General features: G+C 39.5%; 2 protein-coding genes across 2 annotated transcripts; one reads left to right on the top strand and one right to left on the bottom strand.

Moving 5' to 3' along the window:
* The first annotated feature begins 600 nt into the window (after window positions 1-600).
* Window positions 601-4,126, top strand: LOC112172200 (mitotic checkpoint protein BUB3.2). The gene is made up of 9 exons (XM_024309447.2): window positions 601-923; window positions 1,007-1,137; window positions 1,227-1,309; window positions 1,598-1,864; window positions 2,090-2,165; window positions 2,734-2,814; window positions 3,378-3,456; window positions 3,553-3,653; window positions 3,749-4,126. Exons 1-9 carry the CDS (start codon window positions 804-806, stop codon window positions 3,834-3,836), a joined length of 1,026 nt encoding a protein of 341 aa, XP_024165215.1. The 5' UTR covers window positions 601-803; the 3' UTR covers window positions 3,837-4,126.
* Window positions 4,127-4,283: 157 nt separating this feature from the next.
* Window positions 4,284-7,233, bottom strand: LOC112172199 (ATP-dependent Clp protease proteolytic subunit-related protein 1, chloroplastic). The gene is made up of 9 exons (XM_024309446.2): window positions 6,844-7,233; window positions 6,440-6,555; window positions 6,091-6,294; window positions 5,866-5,970; window positions 5,669-5,731; window positions 5,252-5,363; window positions 5,003-5,064; window positions 4,743-4,925; window positions 4,284-4,657 (listed from the first exon to the last, which is right to left on the bottom strand). Exons 1-9 carry the CDS (start codon window positions 7,004-7,006, stop codon window positions 4,574-4,576), a joined length of 1,092 nt encoding a protein of 363 aa, XP_024165214.1. The 5' UTR covers window positions 7,007-7,233; the 3' UTR covers window positions 4,284-4,573.
* Window positions 7,234-10,769: the final 3,536 nt, after the last annotated feature.

The following is a 10,769-nucleotide window of genomic DNA, read 5'->3' as shown; positions in this document are numbered from 1 at the left end:
AAAATAAAAAAATAAAAAAAATATTTAAATAATTAATCATGTGGTACAAAAAATACAGAAAAAAAAATAAACATTAAAAAAACGAATGATTTTTTTTTTTGAGAATAAAAACAAATGATTTCTTCATTTTTTTTATTTTGCACAGCTAAAATAGAAATTTTTTAAATAAAAAAACATAATAGTTCATGGCATTTTCTTATTGATTAGACATTAATTTTTGAAACTCAACTTTAACTAAGAAATGTATATATAGTTAAGATTTATAGAGTGATTAAATCATTGAAATGACTAAATTTTTTATTTTAAAGATAATAATTTGTTTGCAAATTATATGAGTGAGGTTATTTGAGAAAATTTAGTGAGATTTAGTGAGCAAATTTAGTATTTAAAAATTTGATAAGAGGTGTAAAAAGCATAGAGATCAAATGAGTAAATTTGGAGGTTCAAATAGAAAAACTCTTCCATGAGGACTACACTATCATGTTTCCTACCGTTCAACGTTCGAGGATGAATTAGTGAATTACTATTTCAATTTGGGCTGGTGAGTTGGGCAAAACAAAGCAGCCCAGCCCACAAAAGGATGTGACGGAAGAGCAACGAAGTCTGAGAGATTATTTTGAATTTGAAACAAATTGGGGGATATCACCATTCCAAAACCTTCATCCCCGTCTTTTCAAACCACCTTCCCTCTCTCTTTCTCTCTCCTCCCGATTTCCACACACAAAACAATAACCCCGTCACTCTCTCACTTCTTCAAATTTCAAAAACCCTAACCGTCACTGCCTCCCTCCGCCAATCCCGCGATGACAGCTGTCCCTCCGGCGTCCTCCGGCCGAGAGCTCTCCAACCCCCCCGCCGACGGCGTCTCCAACCTCCGCTTCTCCAACCACAGCGATCACCTGCTCGTCTCCTCTTGGGATAAGGTACGCCCTCGCCTCTCCTCTTCTCCCTCCACCTCTCCTCTCTCTCTCTCTCTCTCTAATCCTTCTCTCTCTCTTCATCTCAGACCGTTCGATTGTACGACGCCACCGCCAATGTGCTCCGCGGAGAGTTCACGCACGGCAGCCCCGTCCTCGATTGCTGCTTCCACGACGACTCCTCCGGCTTCAGCGCCAGCGCCGACAACACCGTCCGCCGGTACACCTCAAAATCCCTAATTTTCTGTTTTCCTCAACCTATTTCTTAAATCTTAAAGCTTTTGTGTATAATCCATATCAATGTTGCAGATTCGTTTTCAACTCCAATAAGGAAGATATTATAGGAAAGCACGACGCACCGGTTCGTTGCGTTGAGTACTCGTATGCAGCAGGTCTGTGAATTTAGTTTCATTTTCAGCTTCCATTGTGTTTTACTGCAAATTTTGGTGGCGATTTGTTGGTTGAAATTTGTTTCTGAGATGCTCCGATTTCGTAATGTTAGTTATTGCGTTGGTTGATTTAGTAATGTGGATGGAATTTGAAATTTATTGCAATGTTGATGCTATAATTGGTAGTTTACAGTAATCGCATTTATGTAAGTTCAACAGCTGATGATTTGTTTTGTTTTACTGGAAGTTTCCGAATTTGTAACATACTTTCATGTGTGTTAATATTATCAGGGCAACTGATCACCGGTAGTTGGGATAAGACACTCAAGTGTTGGGATCCTAGAGGGGCAAATGGACAAGAGCGTACTCTTGTTGGGACTTATCAACAGCCAGAGCGTGTTTATTCTCTTTCTCTGGTCGGAAATCGTTTAGTGGTTGCAACTGCTGGAAGACATGTGAATGTCTATGATCTGAGAAATATGTCACAGCCTGAGCAACGAAGGGAATCTTCATTGAAGTATCAAACTCGATGCGTGCGCTGTTATCCTAATGGAACAGGTACATTTCCTTTTTAACAAGCTTTGGAAGTACATTTTTTTTTCCTACACCTGGTAAAGTTTGTCAAATGTCTTTGAAACGATATTACCATATGGCTTTGTGCCTGTTATATTAAATTCAGTTTTGAAATACGACATTTGTAGGCTTTGGTTTTGTGAGTGCCATGCAGGTTTCGTATTCACTGTTGGGGTGTTTGAGGTCTAATTCTGTGATTACTTTTTGTAGGTTATGCTCTTAGTTCTGTTGAAGGACGGGTTGCAATGGAATTCTTTGATCTCTCAGAGGCTAGTCAAACCAAAAAGTATGCATTCAGCTCTTAGACAATATAAAATAGTTCAGAACAATGCTTTAGATTTGTTCAATTATCCAGTTGCATGGCATTTATATTTCTTTTTTTAATAAGCTGAGAACACCTTAGATGCTATTGGCACCAAATACTAGAAGGGAAGAGTAGTTCTTGATAGCTGTACCAGAGAACCTATCTGTGATCACTAGTGAATTTCTCTATATAAATTAGTCTGCTATCAGCATAAAGTGTGATTGGTGAAAATAGACTTTATATTCTTGGGCTGCTGTCTGTGCTTCCTTAGCTTTTAGTCTTTTCTGGTCAAATAACTATATCATTACTGTCATTCTGATGCTGTGCACTGGTTTTTGGGTGGTGAACTGGTTTGAGCATAGGGGCTTGTCATGTGACTTTTATTTTGAAATACAGCCATGCTGAAATGTGATATGGTGCCAAGTATGTTTCATCCTTATGTTAGTTTGAAGATATGTTGGACATTAATTTTGAAATATAGTCATGCTGAAATGTGATATGCTCCCAATTGTGTCTTTCATCCTATATTAATGGTACAACCTTGGTGCAGATATGCATTCAAGTGTCATAGAAAATCAGAGGCTGGAAGGGACATTGTATATCCAGTAAATGCAATTGCATTTCATCCAATGTAAGTTACATTTCACCTTAAAATACTGTGTTGTTGAACTTTTGATTCTTTTTTATTTATGAAATCCATAATGAGATTATGGACCAATTCTGTGTTTCCTGTTGCAATAGTTACCTTGTGGATGTCACAGTAGTCAATTTAGTTCAGAGCTTCCTCTTTAGTGGAATGGTTTAAGTATGGATCCTATACATAAGGGTTAGAATTGTTCCGGAATATGAGAGTCGAGTTAAAAATCAGTATCAGTTAGCAATCAGCTTCATTTAGCTGGTAGTCAGGTTGATGCTTTAATTAAAACTTAAGAGTGAAAGATATTCTTGTGCTTTAAAATTTGACACGTAGAAACGTATTGTGACGAGTTCAAATATTCTGGCATATTCTTTGACATTATAGTATTATTTCGCAGTCTTTACTTGGACATTACACTTTTGAGTTGGATTGAAATTATTGTTCTTGAACTCGGTATGAATATTATGCTAATAATTTGAGCTTTAAAGTAGTGGTGGTAGCACTTTCTTCTACTCCATGTGCATGTTTATCAGTTATTTTCTGAAATTCAACTGCAGATACGGTACGTTTGCTACTGGAGGTTGTGATGGCTATGTGAATGTATGGGATGGGAACAACAAAAAGCGGCTATATCAGGTAACTACTTGCCTTAAATAACACTGATATCTTGACTCACCCCTTGAGAAATTAGAAAATGATAAACTGTCAATATGCTCCTTTTTTTTCTTCCAGTACTCCAAGTATCCAACGAGCATTGCAGCTCTTTCTTTTAGCAGAGACGGCCGCCTATTGGCTGTGGCTTCAAGTTACACATTTGAGGAGGGAGAAAAACCGTATGGACCTGTCTCTATTTCTCCATCTAAGTATCAGTATATCAATTTTATGAGTTCATTTATCAAGCTAAATGCGTCATTTGTTCCTCTTGCAGTCATGAGCCAGATGCGATCTTTGTTCGCAGTGTCAATGAGATAGAGGTCAAGCCAAAGCCAAAAGTCTACCCTAATCCGCCAGCATAACTGATGTTGTTGAAGCATTTGAAAGAAGCAAAAATTGTGGAATTGTGCTTTTCCTTTTAGTTACTGTGAACATATGAGGTTGGTTTGGTGCTGTAATGTTCTTATCATGTAATGCTGAAGTGCAGATGGTATATTGAGACTTGGGCCATCCGCATACAGAGACTTCTTACACTGTTAGAACTTAGAAACGATGATACCTATGTATCGTGATTTATATGTTTTCATTTACATAGCAAATGGCTTGGAATCTCTTCCAAGCAGTTCTTTGCTATGTGTCATCCATCTCTAAATCTTATTCATCATTTTCTCATTAAAGCTCTTGGTGGGTGAGTCCCTAGAACCCTTACAAAGGTAGCCCTGTAAGTTTAAAATCGAACGTAGAGACAACAAATCTTTAGGATAGTCAAAAACAGAGGAAACAGGATCTTCAAGAGCCAAAAAGAAAAGTTGAAGAAATTTCTGAAGGCCTTTGGGTTCTATAAGTTCTTGTTTTTTGTGCTTTTTTTCCGACAATAATTCACAAGTCATTTAACATAACACTTATCCGAACTACCAACATATACAGCTTCGGAAATACAAAACAACTGCTGCCTGGTCATAAAGTGGGACGTTATATCATTGTCTTCGGGTAAAACCCCAAATGCAGCCAGCTTCTGAAAGGTAGTAGATATGGAAGGGAAGAGAAGACCAGCTCAGACATTCTTTTCCTATATCTTTGCAATGCTATCCTTGTCCAATCACCTAAATCCAGATGGAGCTGCTTGAGGCCCTGCGCCAGCTCTCCTCATAGCTCTTGATTGAGTAAGCATCTCATCGTAATTCTGATCAATGAAAACCTCTTTTAAGAACAAGCAGTGTTTACGCAACAAAAAGAATGATGAAACTATGGTAAAGAAAAAGGGTTACCCGTTTCTCAAATGCAGAATCACGTGAATCAATTATCTTGTCAACAAGCCCGTATTCTATAGCTTCTTGTCCTTGAAAATATTTGGGGCGCCGGATGTCTTTAGCAATTTCTTCCTTGGATTTCCCTGTTCCTTTCGCAAGCAGCTCAATGTAATACTCGGTGTTTGCATCCAGTTCCTTGGCCTAATAAAGTTTGCACACAACGTATGAGGGAGAGGGAGAGGGAGAGAAAGGGTTGACAGGGTGACATGAGAAAGTACCTTAATCCACATGTCAATGACTGATCCACTTGACCTGCTGACCTTAGGCAGATATAACTTTGCTGCAATTGAATATCATGACCGTTATCAGAAAGTACAGAACTATGCTTAGCTCTAGAGTACAGTGTAACAAGTAGCTGCATTTGAATTAATAAGGCACAAGGAATCCAGAAGATAACACTCTTTACAGCTTTTTTCGATGCATGATAAATTGTCAAAAGTAGGTTAAATATCAAGAGGGGATCATACTGGAGGAATTCGGCTGCACAGCACGATAACCCTTTGCTCCAAGTGACAGAAGCAGTGCTGCTTGACCATAGGCCATGCCACAATTCACTGTATACACGTCTGCTTTGACATACTACATGCAGACATACACAGGTAAAACCAGAGAAGGTCAGATGACTGGCTTATGGTGGTAAACTAATAGGGTGATGCATTTGAAATAATGTATAATATTCAGTACATTTCAATGGATGTTATTCTTAATCATGCAATACAGACTAAATAGAGATGTACTGAATATTGTACATTATTCAAATATGCCCCATATAGTGGCAGTATATGATATACAAAGAAAATTACCATTTTGATTTGCTTCCTCATCTACTTGCATAAAGTATAAATACATGCAATAGGATACCTTATAGAACTAATAATACTTACTTTCATCATGTCAGCAATGGCATATGCCTCAGTTTCAGATCCAACGCTCTCCATCTTCTCATTCTGAATTGCAACAACCAAATTAATACAGATAGGTAGTGCTTCAAATAATGAATATGATACAGGCAACCTTCAAATTGTATCTGACTCTTCCTTAAGTAAAATGAATTAGAATTACTAGTACTTCCAAAACTAACCTGTGTTCCAGATGAATTTATGTACAGATATATAGGCTTCGAGGGGTTATCATAATCCAACCACATAAACTGAGCAACCAGAAGCTCAGTTACTGCTGGCACAATCTACAGAAACCAGATAAAAGGAAAGAGCCCAAGTCAGTACATAATAACTGGGTAGAACATCGAGACATGTTAAAATGTTTAGTCATTCTGCAAGGAATCTAAGTAAATCAAAAGTCTTACCGGCATTCCCAAGTAGCAAATCCGAGCATCCAATAGTAAAGAAGGCAAATCCGGAGGAGCAGTTCGGGGTCTTCCGTATCCTCTTGCACCACCACGATACATGCTCACACTCATACTATATTTGGCAGGGCCCTTTTCATCCATGCCTGACATACTCCACATCCCTCCATTGTTCAAATAGTTGTTGGCGGATGAAATGCTATTCTGTGAAACCATTCTCACATCGAGAGACATGTATGCTTAGTTACAATTTCAACATTAAATTCACACTCAATCGAAATCAAATTACTACTCAGTATCATCATTGAGCTACTTAGAAATGCATGGAGTCTGAACACAGTGAGCTAACCTCTGTAACACTTTCCGACTGGCGTCTTGCAGGGTTATCTTCAGTCATAAACATGTCCATTTGGGAAGGAGAAAGCCCATACAGATATTGCGGCACATTCTTATAATTATCCATCACTACAATGGTGAAGAGAATTGAGTAAAGTTAAGTACTTTACACAGAAACATCATACTAAAGGTTCAAGTTTTCAAATTTCTTCTCATCTCAAGCCATTTCCACAGCAACCAAACCCAACCCAATTGAAAACCCCACAACCCAAAAAGCACAAACGAATTCTAAACAAAACCCACATAGCATATCTGATTCAATCAATGAAAAAAAATGACAAACACCCACTTAGAACAAAAATACGAAATTGGTATCTCCGGAAATGAAAGAGAGAATCATAAAAAGCGAAGACTCACATCCATCCTTGAGGTTCTCTTCCCTGAACTGCTTGGGAACGTGGTCCGAAGCCATGGAAGCTACGGATTTGAGGCTTCTCGGAGGCGAGACCCTTCTTGGGGGAGCAGAGAAGATCTTGGTGCCATGAAGGAAGGTGTTTGGACAAAGTAGAGAAGTGGCCATGGAGAACCAAAGAGAGAGGTTTCTGGGTTCAGGCTATTGATACCGCCGGAGCTCAGAGAGAGTGGTTTTTTGGGTAACTAGGAATTTGAAGTTTTGAAGGCAAAGGGGGGTCCAAGAAGAGAGGTAGAGAGAAGGTTGAGGTTTCGGGGCGTACGTGTTAGATAGGTGATGCTCCACCGAGCCCGAGCCCCAAATCCATGGGTAAACCAATACGGGTCTGCCCAAAATTGAGAATTTGGGGCTTTCCGGGCGTATACCTGTTTGATCATTTTATGGGTTTTTTTTTTCACTTTTTGGATACAGACACAAAATTGAGGAAATCCAAAGCATCCATATAGTTTCGTTAAGATTTGTTGCCCATGAGGGTTTGAAATCCTTTGCCACAATAGCCTTAACAACAAGGCAAGGTGGCCGTTTTGAAGTAGGGTTGTTACTCGACTCGATACAGTTTAAATTAAGCTTGTTCAGTTCGTATTCGTATAATTAAAATATCAAAATTTGCTAAAATTAACTCACATACACTAGTAACAGATTTATATTCCTATTTAACTAGTTTAAAGTAAAAAAACAACTTTGCCCTCGTCCTAATTAATGAATTACATCCATTCAATTCGGGTTTGTTTCAATAAGTCTCAAAAGACGGGAATTTTTTTATTTTTGTACCATTTGAACATGTGGGATTGTGGTGGCACTGTTTGATTCGAATTGTTTGGAGCAAATTTGAGGGCTTTTGGTGGATTGGGGTTTTTCAATTTGCTGCTTTCATACTTGCATTTATAAAGCTTTGAAATTGTGTGATTTATTACTCCAACTGTATAACATTTTTCAAAGAAGTCAGGTGACCGGCAATTGGTGACGGGACTCTGGCAACTGCGACCGGAATTCGGGAAGTCTTCTATGGCTTCTCTCTCTTCCATTTTTCTCTCTCTCTATATATGCGACAAAAGGGTGAAGACAAAATAGTCTCAAAAATAAATAAAAAACAAGAAGAAAAACTTAATTGAGTATTAGAGAACTGTTTAAGTAAATCCTAATTTGTGTTTGGCCCAAACTCTAGGTTACTTGACCTAGTGGTAATAGGGTTAAATTAGAAGGATCTAAATTCCTAGTCAATGTAAGATTACTTTCCTTGTATGATTGAGATTCTATGCATTGTAATCCTCTATATAAAGAGACCCCTATTATCAATGAGAATACACAGCGAATTTCTCTCAATTTCAGTTTCTCTACAACACGTTATCGGCACGAGCCCTAACCCTAGCCCTAAAAACTAAAACTCTTCTCACCAAAACTACCGCAAGCTCCTAGCCCTTGCTAGTCATGCCGTACGCTGCCCCTGCAGCCCTTGCGTACCCTTGTGCCGCCTACTGCCCCTGCAGCATTACCGCACGCCTGCTGCCCCTGCAGCACAGCAACACGCTCGTTCCTGTGCAGATCAGGCTGCTTGCACGCCCCGAAACATCTTGTTCGGGACCTCTGATCAAAATCCTTTCTTCATCAAAGTTGTTCATCTATGTCTCTTCTATCTGACCTCCAAATTTCAGCCATATTTGAGTCTTTTTTAGACCTGTACACCATTCGAGGTGGGAGCTGTTCAGCATGCTCGTTCCTGTGCATATCAGTCAGTTTGCAAGCCCCGAAACGTCTAGTTCAGGACTTCAGATAAAAATTCTTCCTTCATCAAAGTTGTTCACCTCTGTCTCTTCTATCTGACCTCCAAATAAGCCCAATTGGAGTAGTTTTGAGACCTGTACACCAATCGGAGTGGGAGCTGTTCAGAAGCGAATCTGCTCCGAATTTCAACAAGTTTGATTCGCCTAAGACTGAAGCTCGTCTGCAATCCTACAACGAGGATCGAATACGCTCTGCAATCCTACAACGAGGATTGAATACGCTTTGCAATCCTAAGAGGTATGGTTTACTAAAAGTTCCCGTTTTTGAAGTTTTTTTATTCGTTTTCGCTTCTTTTTCTCGGGGACTTGCAACCTCCCTTCTTCTACCCCCCTTTCTTCATCATAGGGGAGACCTAATTAAGCCGAACTGTGGGGGTTCATGCTCACTCCAAGCTTGGGGCTTGTAGAGTCCTCCAAACTTAGAGTTTGTTGAGAAGAAACGATCGACCACAAACATCATTGTTTCGATCTAATCCAACCCCTCTTGGAATCGAATTTCTTGGAAGCGACTACGCTTGGAAATTCCTAATTTCTTAGAAGCGACTACGCTTAGAAATTTTATTTGTTTTTGTGGTAGCTTTTTTCGCTCCGAAACTAACCCTAATTTCTTGTTCTCTTTCATGATGAGTAACCTGAACAAATTGGACTTTGCTCCATTGGGAACAACTAGCTCTGAATATCACAGGTGGGTTCGTGATGTCTGCCAGCATCTCAAGGCCGATGGAATCCTGGATACGATTCTCGAGCCTAGCCAGGACGTGCTAACTGTTGAGCAAGTTCAAGCTTTGGAAGCAAATATAGCAGCCTTATAGGCAAATAAGGCGAAAGCCATCACCCTAATGACTCGTCATATGGATGATTTGCTCCAGTATGAGTATATAAATGAAGAAGACCCCAGAAGGCTGTGGGTCTCACTTGAAGAAAGATTTGGCAATGTCCGTGACTCCCTGCTTCCTGACCTACAAGTGAGATGGCATAGCCTCCGCTTTTGTGATTTCAAGTCAGTTCTTGACTACAACTCGGAAGCACTTCGCATTAAATCCTTAATGGAATTCTGTGGTAAAGTGATCACAGATGCGATGTTGATTGAGAAGACTCTCTCTACCTTCCCCTTCTCTGCATTAATGGTTGCTAAGAACTATCGAATCAATGTTATTGCAGAACGAATCACAAGGTTTCATGAGCTCATTGGAGCTATGAATGTCGTTGAAAAGCATGACAACACCCTTGTGAAGAACTATAATTCGAGATCCGTGGAAACAGAGTATATTCCGGAATCCAATTATAGCCGCGCCCTTAAGAGAGGGTGCCAAGAGCGAAAACCTAATCTTAGGGATACTTCTGGACGTTCTGGTCCATATAATCGCTCTACTTGGGAAGGTAACTGCCAAAATAGGCGAACACGGAACCGAAGAGGTCAACGTGGAAAGAGAGAGGGAGGCAATGCCTCTGGCCATGTTGGTGGCGCCACCAACACTAAGAGCCATCTAAATGACGCTTTCAAAGCACCTCAATCAATGGAGTCTGAGCAAAGAGATGTATGTTCTCGATGTGGAGTATCCAATCATTGGGCACACATTTGTAGAGCTCGTGAAGAAATTGTCACCGCCTACAAAGCATATTGTGAAGCAAGAGAAGCTCACTATGTGGAACAAGAAGATCAAGAAGATGATCTAGAGTGAAGGGTTGAAGACTACAAATCTGGCTGGGATCAATAGATCGCCAATTCTGTTTAAATCTTTATTTTTTCCAAGAGATGTAATAGGCAATTGTTATATACTTTGTAGTAAGTGCCAATGGTTTAGTCTTTCTTCAAAGTAGGCTCACCCAAAGTAAGTGTGATGTCTAGGAAGGTTCTGAGATTAGTGGTACTTAAGCGAGTCTTGCTCCACCGACATCTCTCTACTCACCTGGTCACATGTATTTTGGAATTACCGAAAGAAGTTAGACAACTACCATTGTTTTGCATTAGCTAGCATTTGGGTTAGATTCTCCTAATGGTTAAGAGACAATGATGTACTCCGTTGGCTTATGAATAAAATTTCGAGTTCTTTTCATTATGACTCAATTTTGATTCTAAGCATATTACT

The sequence above is a fragment of the Rosa chinensis genome, chromosome 6 (genome assembly GCF_002994745.2).
Source record: "Rosa chinensis cultivar Old Blush chromosome 6, RchiOBHm-V2, whole genome shotgun sequence".
NCBI lineage: Eukaryota > Viridiplantae > Streptophyta > Magnoliopsida > Rosales > Rosaceae > Rosa > Rosa chinensis.
This window is presented reverse-complemented; position numbering and strand designations above follow the sequence as displayed.

What these genes read in the sequence shown, in the direction of transcription:
- LOC112172200 (XM_024309447.2), top strand. Translation starts at nt 804, where the DNA reads ATGACAGCTGTCCCTCCGGCGTCCTCCGGCCGAGAGCTCTCCAACCCC. An exon ending in GCAATTGCATTTCATCCAAT is followed by an intron (nt 2,815 to 3,377) that starts GTAAGTTACATT and finishes ATTCAACTGCAG; the next exon opens with ATACGGTACGTTTGCTACTG. An exon ending in ACAAAAAGCGGCTATATCAG is followed by an intron (nt 3,457 to 3,552) that starts GTAACTACTTGC and finishes TTTTTCTTCCAG; the next exon opens with TACTCCAAGTATCCAACGAG.
- LOC112172199 (XM_024309446.2), bottom strand. Translation starts at nt 7,006, where the DNA reads ATGGCCACTTCTCTACTTTGTCCAAACACCTTCCTTCATGGCACCAAG. An exon ending in CCATTGCTGACATGATGAAA is followed by an intron (nt 5,364 to 5,668) that starts GTAAGTATTATT and finishes GTCTGCATGTAG; the next exon opens with TATGTCAAAGCAGACGTGTA. An exon ending in TGTGCAGCCGAATTCCTCCA is followed by an intron (nt 5,065 to 5,251) that starts GTATGATCCCCT and finishes ATTCAATTGCAG; the next exon opens with CAAAGTTATATCTGCCTAAG.